This window comes from Salminus brasiliensis, chromosome 14, assembly GCF_030463535.1.
Source record: "Salminus brasiliensis chromosome 14, fSalBra1.hap2, whole genome shotgun sequence".
Classification (NCBI taxonomy): Eukaryota; Metazoa; Chordata; class Actinopteri; order Characiformes; family Bryconidae; genus Salminus; species Salminus brasiliensis.
This window is the reverse complement of record NC_132891.1, coordinates 6,171,122-6,186,322: the sequence shown is the minus strand read 5'-3', so window position 1 is coordinate 6,186,322 and position 15,201 is coordinate 6,171,122. Positions and strand designations below refer to the sequence as shown.

Genomic DNA, 15,201 nt, shown 5'->3' with positions numbered 1-15,201 from the left:
AACTGTTCAATGGTGGATCCCAACTGTCTTCGTAAACAAACAATCTTAAAAACGTAAGTAAGTGTTTTTTTGAGAAGAACATAAGAATGGTTGGTGATTAAGGCCCATTCTTTTTTAAGCAACATTTGCAAGATTAGAGTATTTTGTACAGAAAGTGAACAAAGAAAAAGGAGCTTAAAGCAAAAGTCTAGACTGCCGGATAACTTTTACCAATAGCTCAGATCTCAAGAGGTTTTTATTGATATTTCAGTTCTGTACATGTACACAGTGGAATGAAATTGTGTTTTTCCCAGAACAAAAGGTGCAACATGGAACAAAACTAGAACAGCAAAATGCTGACGTGGGTGACAACATTAAACTAAAAGACAATACAATAAATACCACTCATTACTGAAGGTAGTGATTATATGGTGCATAGATTTCTAACCTGTAGGTAATGAGAACAAGGTGCATATACGTTTTTAGATGGCGGGACATTATTTGCAGACAGCTTATAACGCACATGAAACATCTAACACAGCAGATCTCTATTAGCCTTGGCTACAATTTTGTTGTTGTGTTAAATTAAGAGAGGAGACTCAATCTAAATTGTTGTTTATTTTGAGGACGCTGTAAAACCAGAATGGAGCCTAAGTGGCTACGTTCAGTGGCTAACCTTTAGGGTCCTAATGCTAAAGTGCTTTGGTCAACATCTAGGAAGAGGTTCAAACAGAGATGACTGTTTACAATACAAACGGTATGCATTCAGGAGATCAGAGGTCTTCAGAAAAGAGATCAACCAGTTAGCCTGAGGGTAAACGTAAACATTAGAGGTAGGGTAGAGGTAGGGTATATACACTGAATAACCCAACAAAAACTATTCAAAATCACTGTCCAAGTGATGACCATTTCAAAGCTTTATAATACTGATTCCTCAAACCTTGTCTCAACATCCAGCAACCATGGGCTCCTCTAAGCAGCTGCCTAGCACTCTGAAAATAAAATCAGATGCCTAGAATTTCTTTTTTAAGCAGGGGTGCCCAAACCATTGCATGCCACTAAACGCATGACATATCAAAAAGTAAAATCATACTGTTTCAGTATAAACGGACAGAGCCAGCATACGGACACTGGGTATGGCCTACATTTGCTCTCGAGATATCTTCGATTCCACAAGATGTTAGAAATGTTCCTTTAGATTCTCGTCCTAGTTGACATGCTTGGCACGCAATTCCTGCAGATTTTTCGGTGGTCAATTTTAATGCTACAACTCTCCCTTTCTCATGTTCGTATGGATCCAGATTTAGTGACTGGAAAGATCACTGAAAACCAACAAACTCATTGTTTTGTTCTTGGAACCAGTTTGAGGCAACTTTTTGGTGGAAGTAGCAGTTAAAAGATAAGCAAATTGTGGCCATCAAAAGAAAGAGCATGTTGGCACCAATATTTAAATGGCTGTGGCGATCAAGTAATGATCTGGTATTGACTAGCTCATAGTGTGCCAAGAAAACATTCCTTACATCAACCTCCATCCTGAACTGTTGACACAAGGCAGGTTCATGCTGTTGGCACCAAATTCCGAACCTACAATCTGTGTGCCACAGCAGAAATCGAGATTCATCAGGCCAGGCTACGTTTCTCCAGTCTTCAATTGCCCAGTTTTCAGTTGTGCCTCAGCTTTCTGTTTTTGGCTGACAGAAGCAGAACCTGACGTGGTCTTCCCATTCTCCTTAAGCCATTATAACAGCTCCAACCAGTCTGGTCATGCTCTAGAGACTGTTGTGCTGAAACCCCTAGATGATCAATAGTTCTAGAAATAACCAAACCAGCCTTTCTGACAACAATCATTTCATGCTCAAAATCACTGAGATCACATTTCCCCCCATTCTGACAGTTGATGTGAACATTACCCTAAAGCTGCTGTCCATAAAAATAGGTACCATTAGATTCTAATAGACATTCTGTTCTTAAGTCATATGATGCTTCAGGTTTTGTTTCTGGAGAGACTGAAGCCTCTACGCAGTGACTGTTAATACAGGGATAACATTAGGAATCAGAAAGACCATCATAAGTGGGTGAGATTCCCAATGTTACATTCATACACCACTACAAATTATGCTTAGTTACATTAACTTAAACAAAATATTCAAAAGTAATAAATCACACGCAATATTTCAGAGGCCTAAAACAATTCCCACCATTTTTATTACCCCACCTCAGCCCCCCAAAAAGGACAGTAATGCTTACAGAGCCACAAAGTAAAGCACTTCTAATGACACTTGCCCCTAAACTCATGCCCGAACACTATCCCTACACATATACATACACACACACACCCAGCAAACCAACCTTTATCTCTCCAACACACACATTCAAACACCTGACTCTGCAGGCACAGCCACAAGGCCAGGAAGTGGTGTGGGGGCAAAGATAATCCTTCACCTGCATGCTCGCGCACACACACACACAGTCAGCCACACCTACAACATAACTACCCTGAAGACACACACCAATAAATTTACGCACACGTTTAAAACACGATTTCAATCAGCCACCTACACGTCTTGGCACACTACTGTGAATATGACCACCGCCACTTCCATGCTGCATAACGTGCTCGCCAAAAGTTTTACAAAAATACACAAATTGAAAGTGAAAAACGCTAGAAGTTATCCTGTATGAGTGAGCATGTACTGTACTCAGCAGATAACAGTCCAGCATAGCCCAAAACAAGAAAAAGGCTTTTTAACAAACACTCCAGCAGTGGCACTCATTCTTTTATTCTCGTACAGTACAATAAAAATTCTCCTCTTCACATGTACTTCTTAGAAAGCCAGGGTCAGAGCACAGGATCAGCTATTCTTTGGTGCCTCTCAAGCAGAGAAGTTAGAAGCCTTGCTCAAGTGCCAGCTTAGTGGATCTGGGTATTTAAACCACAACCCTGTGAGTCCAGCAATTTAACCAATGAGCCACCACTTTCAACATACTTCTCTGCATGCAAAACCCTTTTTGCAGGAGCCAAAGTAGTAGCTGCTTCAGCAATGCAACAGTTATTTGGGTTTTCCTACCAGAAAACTCTTGTCTGAGGAGATTCACTGATCTGCTACAGATGCATTAGATAGATATTGGCCCAAAAACATGTTGAATTGTGATAAATCTAAATATTAAAGGACTCTTCTGTTCTTCACTAATCTGCTAATTTTGAACACCAGCTTCTGCCCTCTGTTAGTCTTCAGCAGGCTATGGGGCAACGGATGAACTCCATTGCCTCATAGCCTTTCAGACTTGCAGGCAACCAAGGGATCACTTTTCAGGCTGGCATTTCTAGAGGAACGGCCTAAAGACAGCAGTCACAAAAACAAACGCATTCCCTCCATGCTCCCACCCTGACACACACACCCACACCCAGCAGGATATGTAAATGCACTCTTCCTAGGAAAACGGATCCAGGCCTAGTCAAACACAGCCAAGGGCTGATTAAGTCTAATCCTCGCAATTCATCGTTGTTTATCTGTCAGTCGCCCATGGCACCACCGGTTGAGTGTGAGAGGAAGAAAAAACTAGGAAAACTGAAAATAGACAACATTAACATAACATGGCATAAAAGCAATCTATTGTATTTAAAAACATTTTATTCAGAGAGAGTGCATCACTAATATTTCACCATAATTCTTTATAAAAGATCTCACATTGCAGGCTTTGTGATATATTCCTTTTATAGATTTTATATTTCATTCAATTCAGAAATAGGAGGTGGTCTCAAAACCTTTTTTATTTAATTAAAATAAAATCTTTTTGGCAAAAACATTTTTTGTCAATTTCTCACAGTTGACTATTTGTGACAGGCACAGATGGAATTCGGCTTCTGCATTTATCCCATCCATGCAGTGAACACACACACACACACACACACACACACACACACACACACACACACACACACACACACACACACACACACACAGTGGATAGTAAGCATTCAGGGAGCAGAGAGGGTAAAGGGCCTTGCTCAAGGGCCCAACAGTGGTAGCTTGCAGAGCACAGGTATCGAACCCATGACCCTGTCATCAATAGCCTGGAGCTCTAACCGCTGAGCCACCACTGCCAATTAACCCACCCGTTCAACCCCCCATAAGGGTAAGGACTGAATGCATCTCTGATACATAAGAACCCAGCCATCGTCTTTTTCCGAGGAGCTGGGCAGCAGACATGCTCAAAGGAAAGCACCAGGTCTCCAGCTCACCCAAGCCAGCTAACAGACATGTGTGTCATTTAAAAGGCATAGTGCTCTCTCAGACTCCAGCCGCTGATGGCACAGCTGCAAGGCTCAGGATACTTGGACTATGGAGCCCCTACTTACACATTGTTTTGTTTGGGGTTTTTTTTTTCTGGCAGTATATCTTTATATTGTGTCAATTTCCATAATAACTGGACCAATAAAAATGCTCCAAAAATCATTCCTCAATCATTTCTATTAAAGGTTAAGGATGTTTTTTCCTTCTTCTGTAGAGATGCAGTTTTGGACATACAAGGCTTTTGCATGACAGTGACTTAATACAGTAGTTTCGTATTAATTACCAAACAATGCACTGCAGTTACTAAGTAATAAGATTACAATTTAACAACTGAATAATGAGTAGTCTGCAGTTTAAGAAAGAAAGGTGCATTTATGGTCCAGGAGGAGGAGCTGTTGTGACGGTTTCCACAGAGCAGGGCAGCACCACACAGCAAAACTAGAAAAACACTATGGTGTTTTAAACAAAAACAACCTGTATCTTCTCTCCATCTGCCACACGTTGATGCATCCTTATTTTCCATGTCAGTTCAATTTTCAAGAGTATATCATCAATTCAAAAAAAGGGGAATCCCCAAACCCTCAGCTCACCACTCACATGTCCTCACTCACACACTCACACACACACACTTAGCACTGAATGCGCGAAATCAGCCAACATCATTCACTCATACATCTACAGACACACAATGGTACTGTTAAAGCACAAACTTAGAACCCACTCCTAAATTATTCAGTGGTTTAATAAAAGTGTTATTACTATTAGTTGTGCATTATCTAATATTCACTGTTGCTATGTAAAGCGTGGACCTAGATATAGACCCTTAAGGTTTTTTAGGCGGTAGGCCGAATAGGTGCATTTTACACAGTCTTGAATTAATTTGCAACCTCAGAGAGCAAAAGGGTGGTTAATGACTGCATGTGAGTGGCACGACAAAGTGTGGTCTACAGAAGAGGTCAGTAACCTCTCACTAGCTTTCAGCTTCACAGTCTTGCTCTCTTTCTCTCTCTCTATGACCAATCTATAGAGCTTTGCACCGTTTCAGAGCACGGCATATCGACATTTCAGCAAAACCCACAAAGTGCAAAAACCCAGAGAAAAGCAGCGACAAAGGGCCAGCTGTGAGAGAGTCACTTTTTCCTGTGTAGGTGGCAAAGAGAAAAAAAAAAAAGAAAGAAAAAGAGGGATAGAGGAGAAACTAAGGTGGTCAGATGGCATAAAGATAGAGCAAATAGAGCAAAAGAGTGAAAAAAAAAGAAAGGAAGAGAGAGAGACAGAAAGAGAGATACAGAAGCAGGCCATCAGTTTAACAGTACAGTCTTTCCTGTTTTTAACCCATGTCTGTCTCGGTACAGACAGAGTTAAGTGTGCTGAGCATGAACTTGTATAAAACCTAATCCTAAAGGACCATTTCAACTTAAAGGGCAGTTCAGTTTAAAACCTACTGGGACTTTACATTTAAAGAGCACAAGGGTAGACAGGCTTGAGGTTACAATCAAGTGCAAAATAAACAAGAGAACAAGTTAGAAGGGGGGGGGGGGGGGGGGGTGTGTCAGTCTCAGGGTTAGTAATTTTCACAGTTACATCAATGCATGAAATGAGCGCAAAGCAAGTGCCTTGTGTCCCTCCAGCTAGTTTTAATAGTCAGAAGGAGATGCCAAAAAAAAAAAAAAAAAAAAGTCTGAGTCCAGTGGTTAACCCTGGGGAACCCCATGCACCACATATTTGATTTCTTTCTCAAGCAGCTGATTGCCCAGCAATTGATGAACTGAAGTGGGCATCAGATCCACTGGCACTTGTTGATTTTTACATCAAGTTAAAACTTCATCATAAATGGAACAACGGAAATGTTCCAATATGACTTGGAATCATATCTCTTTTCACCTACTTCCACTGAAAGTTAGGAAGGGGTTTTCCTTCTCCTGTACAAGCTGCCATTTTAGAGGTACAGGGTCCTCTGGACTGAGAATCACCAGGGCCAAGCCAGCAGATAGGTCGCACATGCTGTTACACAGCCGGACATACAAACATCACCTTGCAGGTACTCCTACCCCATCACCCTTTGCAAGTTGATTCACACTTTATTCACACATGGCATTACAACCTTTCACCTTCTTCCATCTTCAACATAAACTAAACCCAGGTGGAAAAGCTGACAGCAGGTGTGATATAAAACATACGGTCGTGCTTTCTCCAGTACTGGTTGTTGGTGTTAAGGCGGTCACGCTTAGCGTACGCTGTACGAGTTTGAAGTGATTGCTCTTTGGAAAGAAAGAGTTTGTGTTTGAGTGGTATGCTGTCTTGGGTGCTTACATGGACAGTCAAATAGGACTACACGCAACCCCTGCGGACAGTAGACGACATCTAATAAAATCTCATTCAAAACAATAAGCTGCACTGCCCAGTACACGCTGAGAAAGCCATAGAGCTTTACTAACTTCTGCCACACTGAGTACTGGAAATAAAGCCAAAACATGGGTACATGGGTAAGTCATACAATGTAGTTTCTCATTGGTCTGTTTTATAGAAACCAAAAATATTCAACCCCTTATGATTTACAAGTGCATTAAGTCGGACAGAGCACATACCAACCTTCTGTTACTGCTAGTGGTCGTGTGGATAAGAAACCAGATCGCGAAGAAGCTCAAACTGCTGCTCAAGACAGAAGACCAAAATCTGACAGGTCCCACCAATCAAACCGAACTCTGTCCTTCTGCATCTTCTATAGCTAGTGCAGCTTTAGAAATGAATTCAGAAACTGCAACATGACTGAAGTCCTGCCTCGCACTTCCTGTTATTGGCTAACGCATGGGTATGGTAGAGTACATTTTGTCCAACTCTGATACTTTTGGACAACTAAGTGTATTGCTTTTCTGAATACAATCTATTCATCTAGTTAACCCCACACACGGCAATGTGAGGACAGCAACACTACCTGGCAAAACAATTTCAGGTTCTCATGACAGCGCTAAGCTAAGCAAAGCTGGGCTATGTGGCTGCTATGATCCGTTGGGGTGCCGTAAACTCAAATCAAAGAAAACTTAGCTTTAACAGAAGTTTTAACAAAGCAGTTTTACAGAAAACCAGGAGGCTTCATTCTGAGGCAAAATAACAGGGTGGTAAATGGGCTTGTAATCAGCATCTGAGCATGTTTAATCCCTACCAAAGGTACACTTACTATATATTGACTAGTATTGAGTATTGGCAAGAACCTGGCAATGCAACATGCCTTAAGATACAGGGTTTGCAATTTAGTATGTGATACTGGAATACTGTAAGCAAGATAATATACTGATTTTTTTCTCAAATTTTAAAAACTGTCAGATTGACAGTTTCATTAAAAAGTGGATAGTGTTTTTGAGAATCAATACAGTACTGCAAAACATTATACCATGATACTTCAATATATTTATATTTTCCTACACCCCTACTATTAATACACCAATGAACAAAATACTCAGAAAGTTCTTCAGGTAACATTCTCTACTTTCTGTATTGCAGTATTACAGTGACCTCACCATTTAAACACTGAACTGGAAGTCTCAATTTTATTGGAGGAACCAAACTGTTAACTTCCCCTATAGCTGGCTGACTGTCTGGCTGGCTTGCTCAAACAACTTATCCAAAGGCAAGTGGCAAACAGGACATACAACACAGGTGCAGCTACTGTCTGTTCTACTGCTAGTTAACTACTGATTTGGAAGATATTGTCAGACAGAGTAACCAGAGCTCTCTAGTTAATTTTCTAACATTAACTGGTTAATTAACTTCAGTGTTCTGAATTATACAGTATATACACAATAGTAACACAATACAGCACAGACTTTACACAAAACATTAAGATTAAAACAAAACATATGGAAAAATGGATGGGCATGAAGATTACATATTAACACAAAATTCTGTACATGGAAGATCACACTCACAGCTTAATGTCTGAACTGTTAAAAATTCAGCTTAGAATCATTCATTTGTTAGTCAACGGTTAAAAAATAAAATAAAAGCAGATCTAATGAGGGGAAAAAGCAACCTCATTAAGGATACTTTCACAAAGTGGCCCAAATCAGATTTGCACACCAAGGCCCATTTTCTAGGCCATTTACAGTCTCTTTTTAGATGTGACCTCCCTCAGACACTCATCTTAACAGTTCATACTCCTAAACAGACTGACATCTCTGAAAAAAGTAAGAAATTGGTAGGATTCTACATTTTAAATTCAGCTGAATAGTTGGTATTGAGCAAATGTACAGGGTAAGGTGATTTGCTATACCATGGTATAACTGAAACCAGTATACTGCTGCAACCTTGGTTCAGAATGAGTCACATTGCAGCATATTGGATATGTATCAGAGTCAATATGTCGTTTTGCCATTCATACACTGCTGTACTTAACATTGCTTTAGAAACAGTTGCACAATTAATAGAAATTACTTTTTTATGTCAATTTCAATAAACATACAAAGCCAGTTTTCCCAGACTAAAACACGTTCCAGTGAAAATTCACCACAAGCACTGTAAATAAGGCATGACTCGGATTAGTTATTGGAATTTAGAAAAGGTTGAATGTTTTTAAATGCATTTGGGTAACACACTTGGTAGGGGTCTCAAAATCCAAATTCTGGTATCATGGCAACTCTGCAATTCTACTGCAAAGCTTTAAGACTTCAAGTTTGAGAAAATCTATGAGTCTGTAAAGCTGTTTAAAACTACTAGAACTGTTCAGCTAAATGCTAGGTCTTGGATTTAGCTAATTTGTATCTGCCACAACATTTCCATATAAATGAGATGCTAATGGGATCTTTACAAAGACACAAAGAATGATACTATCAGAACAAAAAATAAAAACTCACGATGGAGCTGAGTTAGTAGAATGTGGTGTGTAAGTGGGGAGGAGGACTAAAGCTTAAGCTGAAGAACATCTACATCTGTGGTTGGTCATATACCACAGCAAAAGCAAAGCAAAGGTGTTGTACGGTCTTACTCCGTACGCCGAGGGTGTGTTTACACCTCAGTGTGACCTCACAGAAACACACAATCTTCTAATACACACACATTTCCAAAGTGATAAACACCACAAGCTAACACACCCATTAAAGTTAGCACATGCACACATTTACAAACACATGCATGCACTCTCACACACAGTGTCATATAACCCCTCCACCCACACAGACCCACCCAGGCAGTCACACACAGGAATCTCAGCATATGAAACAAGGCAAATCTTTATTTCAGTACATACACAAACCTCAGGCCTACGCCCACATCAATCACAACCACTCTCAGCTGTACATCAGTGCTTTAAAAAGGTTAAAATGATCCCAGATCATAATCAATATGAAATAATTACAAAATCAAAGTCTCGTCTCATTAAAACAGAACTATAATTAGCTGTGCAGCATTGTATTCAATCTGTTTGTGTGTGTTCATGTACGTGTGCACAGATCATTACAAACTAAAAGGAAAATCTCCAGGTGTCCCCAAACCTAGATGTCTGTCCTCCCTCTTTTTCTCTTTCTTTTCTCTTTCTCTCTTTTCTTTCTGTGTCTGTGGTAAACCAGAACTGCTCCTGACATCAAACTGCTGCAGAACAGCTGTGGAGCAACACCTTTTTGCTTTCTTTCTCTCTTTCTCTATTAACCTCTTTCCACACACTTATAGTGAGGGACTATAACTACATAATAAAGCAAAAGGTTATAAAAGTCTTAACTACCGCTTACAAAAATAGAAATTCAGTCTACTATAAAATAGTAACAAAATCAGATCACTATAAACCATATGGAAACAAAAACACCTTTAAAAATTATATCAATTAAAAAGTAATGCTGCTCAGAGAATCATACAGTAATCTGTACATGCTTAGTTCAGTGGTCTGTGGTTACCTGGTTAACTTTGAGGTGTGGCTCGAGGCTATACAGAGCTGTTTTCTAAAGGTTTAAAAGTTCATAAACAAGCCAAACTATGGCCTAATCCACTTAATTCAGGCCTTTGCTTGTTTATGTTAATGTTTATAGCTGCTTGATTGAGTTGATGATTTAAACATCTTTTCCTCCCAAAAGAAAGAAGGTATCCCTGGACTCTAAAACACTAAAATAGTATCTAGTAGATGGACTGCAAAATGATTATCGAGTAAGAAACTCAGTTTAGAGTCAGAGGCTAAACTGGTACCTCAAAAAAGGGGTGTAACAAAACGCCCTACTCTCTTGTAAACGCCTTCTTCTGGTTCGCCTTGACTATGTCATCAGGAGATGGTGTGTCGAAGGCAAACGGCGTGATATGATGAAGCGGTGGTCCCTGCACTCTCTCCTTCACTCTTGCCATCTGCCTGCTGTAGAGAAAAGCTTTATGCATCAAGTTGCTGCGCTGGCTCCTCTTCTTCTTCATCCGCACGCACAGCGTCAGAGCAAACACTGACGGCTCGGCAAAAACTCTGGGCATGTCCTGGCTCAAGAAATGATGGTTTGGAGAGTGGCCGTCATGGCGATGGGGAGAAATACGAGGCGACGTCTGCAACATCAGAACACTTAAATCCACGTTCTGCGGAACGCTTTTGGAAAGAGGCTCACAGACCTCAGCAGACGCTTTACCTTTTTTGTTCTCGTTTCTACTCTTAGGAGGTCTGGAGTTGGGAGGCATATTTGATGCTTGATGTTGCGATACAAGGTCTGCTAAAGATGGTGCTGCAGAAAAGCCAGGAGGAACAGTTGCAGCAGGAGGAGGTTTTGGAGAAGAGTGTGAAGCCAAGCAGCTGGCACTAAAAGTGATGTGTGGGGTTTCAGTCATGTTTGCATCGCTTGCAGATTGTAAACCAGCTGTGACTGTGTTAGACGTGTTTTGCGGGCCTGGCACTGAGCTGAAGAGCCCAGGGCTGCTGCTTTGGTGTGCCTGAATTAGCTCTGCCAATGAAGGGCTTCCACTTTGACCTAGAACCCCAGAACTTCTAGAAGCCCCTTTCATTTCCACTGGCTTGCTAGCCTGCAGAACATTACTTAGACTCCCTAACGGGACACTTAATGGCATAGCCACTTTCGGGTCCTGTAGAGAGAGACTACCCAGAGAGCAGGACAGAAGGGAGGAAGCAGGGCTTATGGACAGGTTTCCAACACCAGGAGAAGTACTGAGACCCATAGTTAGACCGGAAGAGAGAGATGACTGAAGAGTACTTTGCCCGAGACTAGAGAAGGGATAGGTTTGGGAGGAACCATTGTTCAGAGAGGCAGGGAAGGAGATGTTTTGACCTGTGCCAGTAGTGGGGAGGGAACTTGCACATTTCTGCTCATGCTCAGCCATCAACTGAGCCAGAGAACTCTGGCCTGTAGATTTTAGATGGCCACCATCAGAGCATTGTATTAATGTACCCTTCACCAAGCCTGTGGGCAAACTACCCAGGACAGGGTCAGAGCTTTTACAAGATTCACTGTGCTTCTTTAGCTCAGACTGAGCCAAGAGATCACTGAGGTTTAATGAAAGAACGGATGCAGGTTGTGACAGTGTGCACGGTGGGGCTGTGTGTGCAATATCAGTGTTGCTTTTTGTGGAGGGAGATAAGGCTCCTTACCTTACGAGGGCCAAATGCAGGCAGAGAGAACCAGGGTGAAGAGGAGGAAGATGGGAGAGAATGATTGCCAAGGCACCACACAAAGCCCATGGAATGGTTGACACCATACAGAGAGAGAAAGGCAATACGTTACTTATATGTTGATTAAGAGCTGAATCAAGGTTAGCGCTAAACAACTGTTCAAGTTTTTGTTCGAACTGTAAAAGCCATTAGCCATATTTGACCATGCATGCGCTCTGGGGCACAATCAATATTGGTCGATATGCGCAAACCACAGTTTTATCAGTACTGGCTTTGTTGATCATAATATTTAGAAATGGCAATACCCTGGTGACAGAACAATTGGCAGACAATGTAAATAACCTCAGTTTAAATACATTATATGTCCAAATATTTGTGGACACCCCTTCTAATGTTCAGCTACTTTAAGTTGCACCCACTGCTGACACAGACATGCAAATGCACATTCACAGCTTGTCTAGTCTCTGTAGAGAATTACTGCCAATAGAATACGACTTTCTGGAGCAGATACATTTGAAAATATTGATTTACCTAACACCAGGCATGGGCTAGAGGGGTATAAAGCCACCCCAGCATTAAGCCATGGAGCAGTGAAACTGTGTTCTCTGGAATAATGGTACTCCAAACAATACTTTTGTGATGAGATGGGAAAGTGATCATCCCACAGCCTGACCTCACTAATGCTCTTGTTGCTTAATGCAATCAAACCCTCTCAACAATGCTCCAAAATTTAGTAAAAAGCCTTCTTCCCTGAACCGTTAAGAGACAGTTACTCCAACAAAATGAATGAATTTTTTAATACCTTTAATTTCGGAGGAAACAATAAGTGAGCCTGTGTCCTGTCCTGTGGGACTTTTGTCTATTCAGTGTATATCATGAAACATGCTAAAATACTACCTGCTGTATGTATAGAGTTAATTAACTGTAAGAAAGCCATTCGCTAATTTACAGAAACAACAGAACTCTGGGTCTTAACCACAAGTTTCTCAGTCACAAGTTTATGTTCTTCAGATTTAGGAGGGTTTACAGTAATACCACTTTTATCCAAAACTACAAATATATCTGAACTGTCCATTACTATTATAGTTATCAAGATTTTAAGTTCTGAAGAATCAGTACTGGCCAAAAAATTAGTAATTCAGTAATCTGAATTACTGTGTATTTCTGAAACAAAACTAGCTTTAGAAAATGAAAGGCTTAAAGGCCTTCTCTTTTGGAAAAACCCTGGAGTTCGGAGTGGTCCACTGAGACATGACACCAGCCCTGTTATAAGGCTAACTGGGTGTGTGTACCTTTCTGTGGTGGGGGAGCTGTGGTGAGCTCTGGTTGTGCGATGGTTTTGGGTGCAGTTGCTTTTTGCGTGCTGGTGCTTTCTGAAGACAGAATGGAGTCCAGAGCTCTGTGAGGATTGCAGTCATACTTCAGGGCAGCCTCGGTCAAAGTAGAGTCAGGGACAGAGTCTCCGAGCACTGTTCTCATCTGTCCAAGCAGGAGTACAACCGACCTGAACACAAATTAATATTTAGCATTTTATGCAACAAGTCCAACCAGTCTAGAAATGCATGTTCAGTCACCATAGTCAGAAGTAGAAACTCATTTGGCTCAACAACAGGTAAATTCAGGTTTAAGACACACATACAGTATGTCCAAATGTTTGTGGACATCCCTTCTAATAAATGCATTCAACTACCTGCATAGTTGCATGCTCTGCTGGCAAAGATGTGCAAATACACACACACACAGCTTGTCTTGTCCCTGTAAATAAGCATTACCAATAAAATAGGAGACCATGCCTAATGCCATGCACGGGCTATTGGTGTATAAAGCCCCCAGCACTGAGCTGTGGAACAGAGAAACTGTGTTCTCTGGAGTGATGGTGCTTCATCCAGTACTTTTGGGGCAATAATCATTAAACATCCGGACCTCATTAATGCTCTTGCCTCAGAAAACAATCAAAAGCTCACAGCAATGCTCCAAAACCTAGTAGAAATGCTTTCCTGGACAGTAGAGACAGTTACTTCAAACAAAAGCAGGACAAATTCTTTGTAATACCCTTGATTTCAGACTAAACAATCAACGTGCAGGTGTCCCAATACTTTGTCCATATAGTGCAAAGGCTCCATTATGCTTTCACAAACATTTTTCAATTTCAAATTTCAGAACAACAAAAGCATTAAGTTATAAACTAAGTCATGCTTTAGTGTAGTTTGGTGTAAAAGGTGCCATTCTAGAGAATCTGAGTTACAGGGATTATTGTCAATTCACACAAGCAAAGCGTTTAACATCTTAAACATACACTAGCCGAAAAAAGGACAAATATGAATCAGTATTCATTATACGGAACTTCTCTGAATGACTTCTGTACACTATTTTTAACATTCTAGAAAAAGCACACATTGCATGTGCACCTTGCTCCAATGGGTCAAGCATGTGTGTGACAGTGGGTGAGGTTGGCATCTCTTCCTCTTCTTCATGTTCCTCCTCCTCCAGTGGCTCTACCTGCCGTGCCTGCCTCGAGTCCTGACGCGAGTAGATAAACTGAGCAGCTGTGGAATCAAAGAAAACCACACATACAATCAACTGATATCACAGACTAAAAGAAAATACAACATTTCATTTTTGACTAAGCTTTGCAGCTGAAACATGCCATAAAGACACCATAAACCTGGTGAGAGTATACAACTGGTTACTGGGTAAATTTGTACGTAACAGTATAGGCACCTTACACTGCAAACAAGTAGCAGAGGTTGACTCCATGTCTGCATGGTACAAACTATAATAATGGGCAGGTTTCCCCAAGCATGGATTAAGCCTAGTCCTGGACTAAACTAAGGTGCCAATGATAAGTAATCATTAAAAATCCCTTTTTAGTCTAGATTTAGACTTAATTTTGGTCTGGGAAGCTGGCCATATGTTGGCTCAGAACTACATTACTGCCACAATCAATTAACATCAGTTTCACAAACCTTCAAAATGAACCCACCAAAATGTAGCTGTACCAAAGAATTTAATAACTTACCTGCTTCTTTAGGACTAGGGATGTTACAGTACATGTGTGTACATGATGGACAAACATTGACGAATGTGAACATTCACAAGCACAGATTTCACAAAGAGGATTTGCACAGTATTGTGGGAATTGTAGTGGGTTTTTTGGAGCACCACTATGATAAATGCACTCTTGTTGGGTCTTCTAAATTAAGGAAAAGGATCTCAAATTAGTCTTCTACTTTTGAGGGGGATTATTGTTTTTTGTCTCCGTTGTATCAAACTATGATGTCCAAATCACACTGTGAACCAAACCACAACACTGCCGTGGCGTTACACCCCTAATGAATTGATATTTTA

General features: G+C 40.8%; 1 protein-coding gene across 3 annotated transcripts in view; it reads right to left on the bottom strand.

The window, feature by feature from the left end:
- hbs1l (HBS1-like translational GTPase) overlaps window positions 1–14,394 on the bottom strand; it is a 33,908-nt gene extending 19,514 nt beyond the window's left edge. Inside the window, exons 1-2 of one of the 3 annotated variants that reach the window (XM_072697499.1) lie at window positions 14,262–14,349; window positions 13,146–13,357 (exon numbers count right to left, since the gene is read on the bottom strand). In XM_072697499.1, coding sequence (XP_072553600.1) covers window positions 13,146–13,332 — 187 coding nt within the window. In that variant the 5' untranslated portion in view covers window positions 13,333–13,357; window positions 14,262–14,349. Of the gene's footprint in view, window positions 1–11,832; window positions 11,933–13,145; window positions 13,358–14,261 lie in introns of those variants that run through there. The other 2 variants (XM_072697500.1, XM_072697501.1) reach the window with 2 other exon arrangements.
- Between the last annotated feature and the right edge of the window lie 807 nt (window positions 14,395–15,201).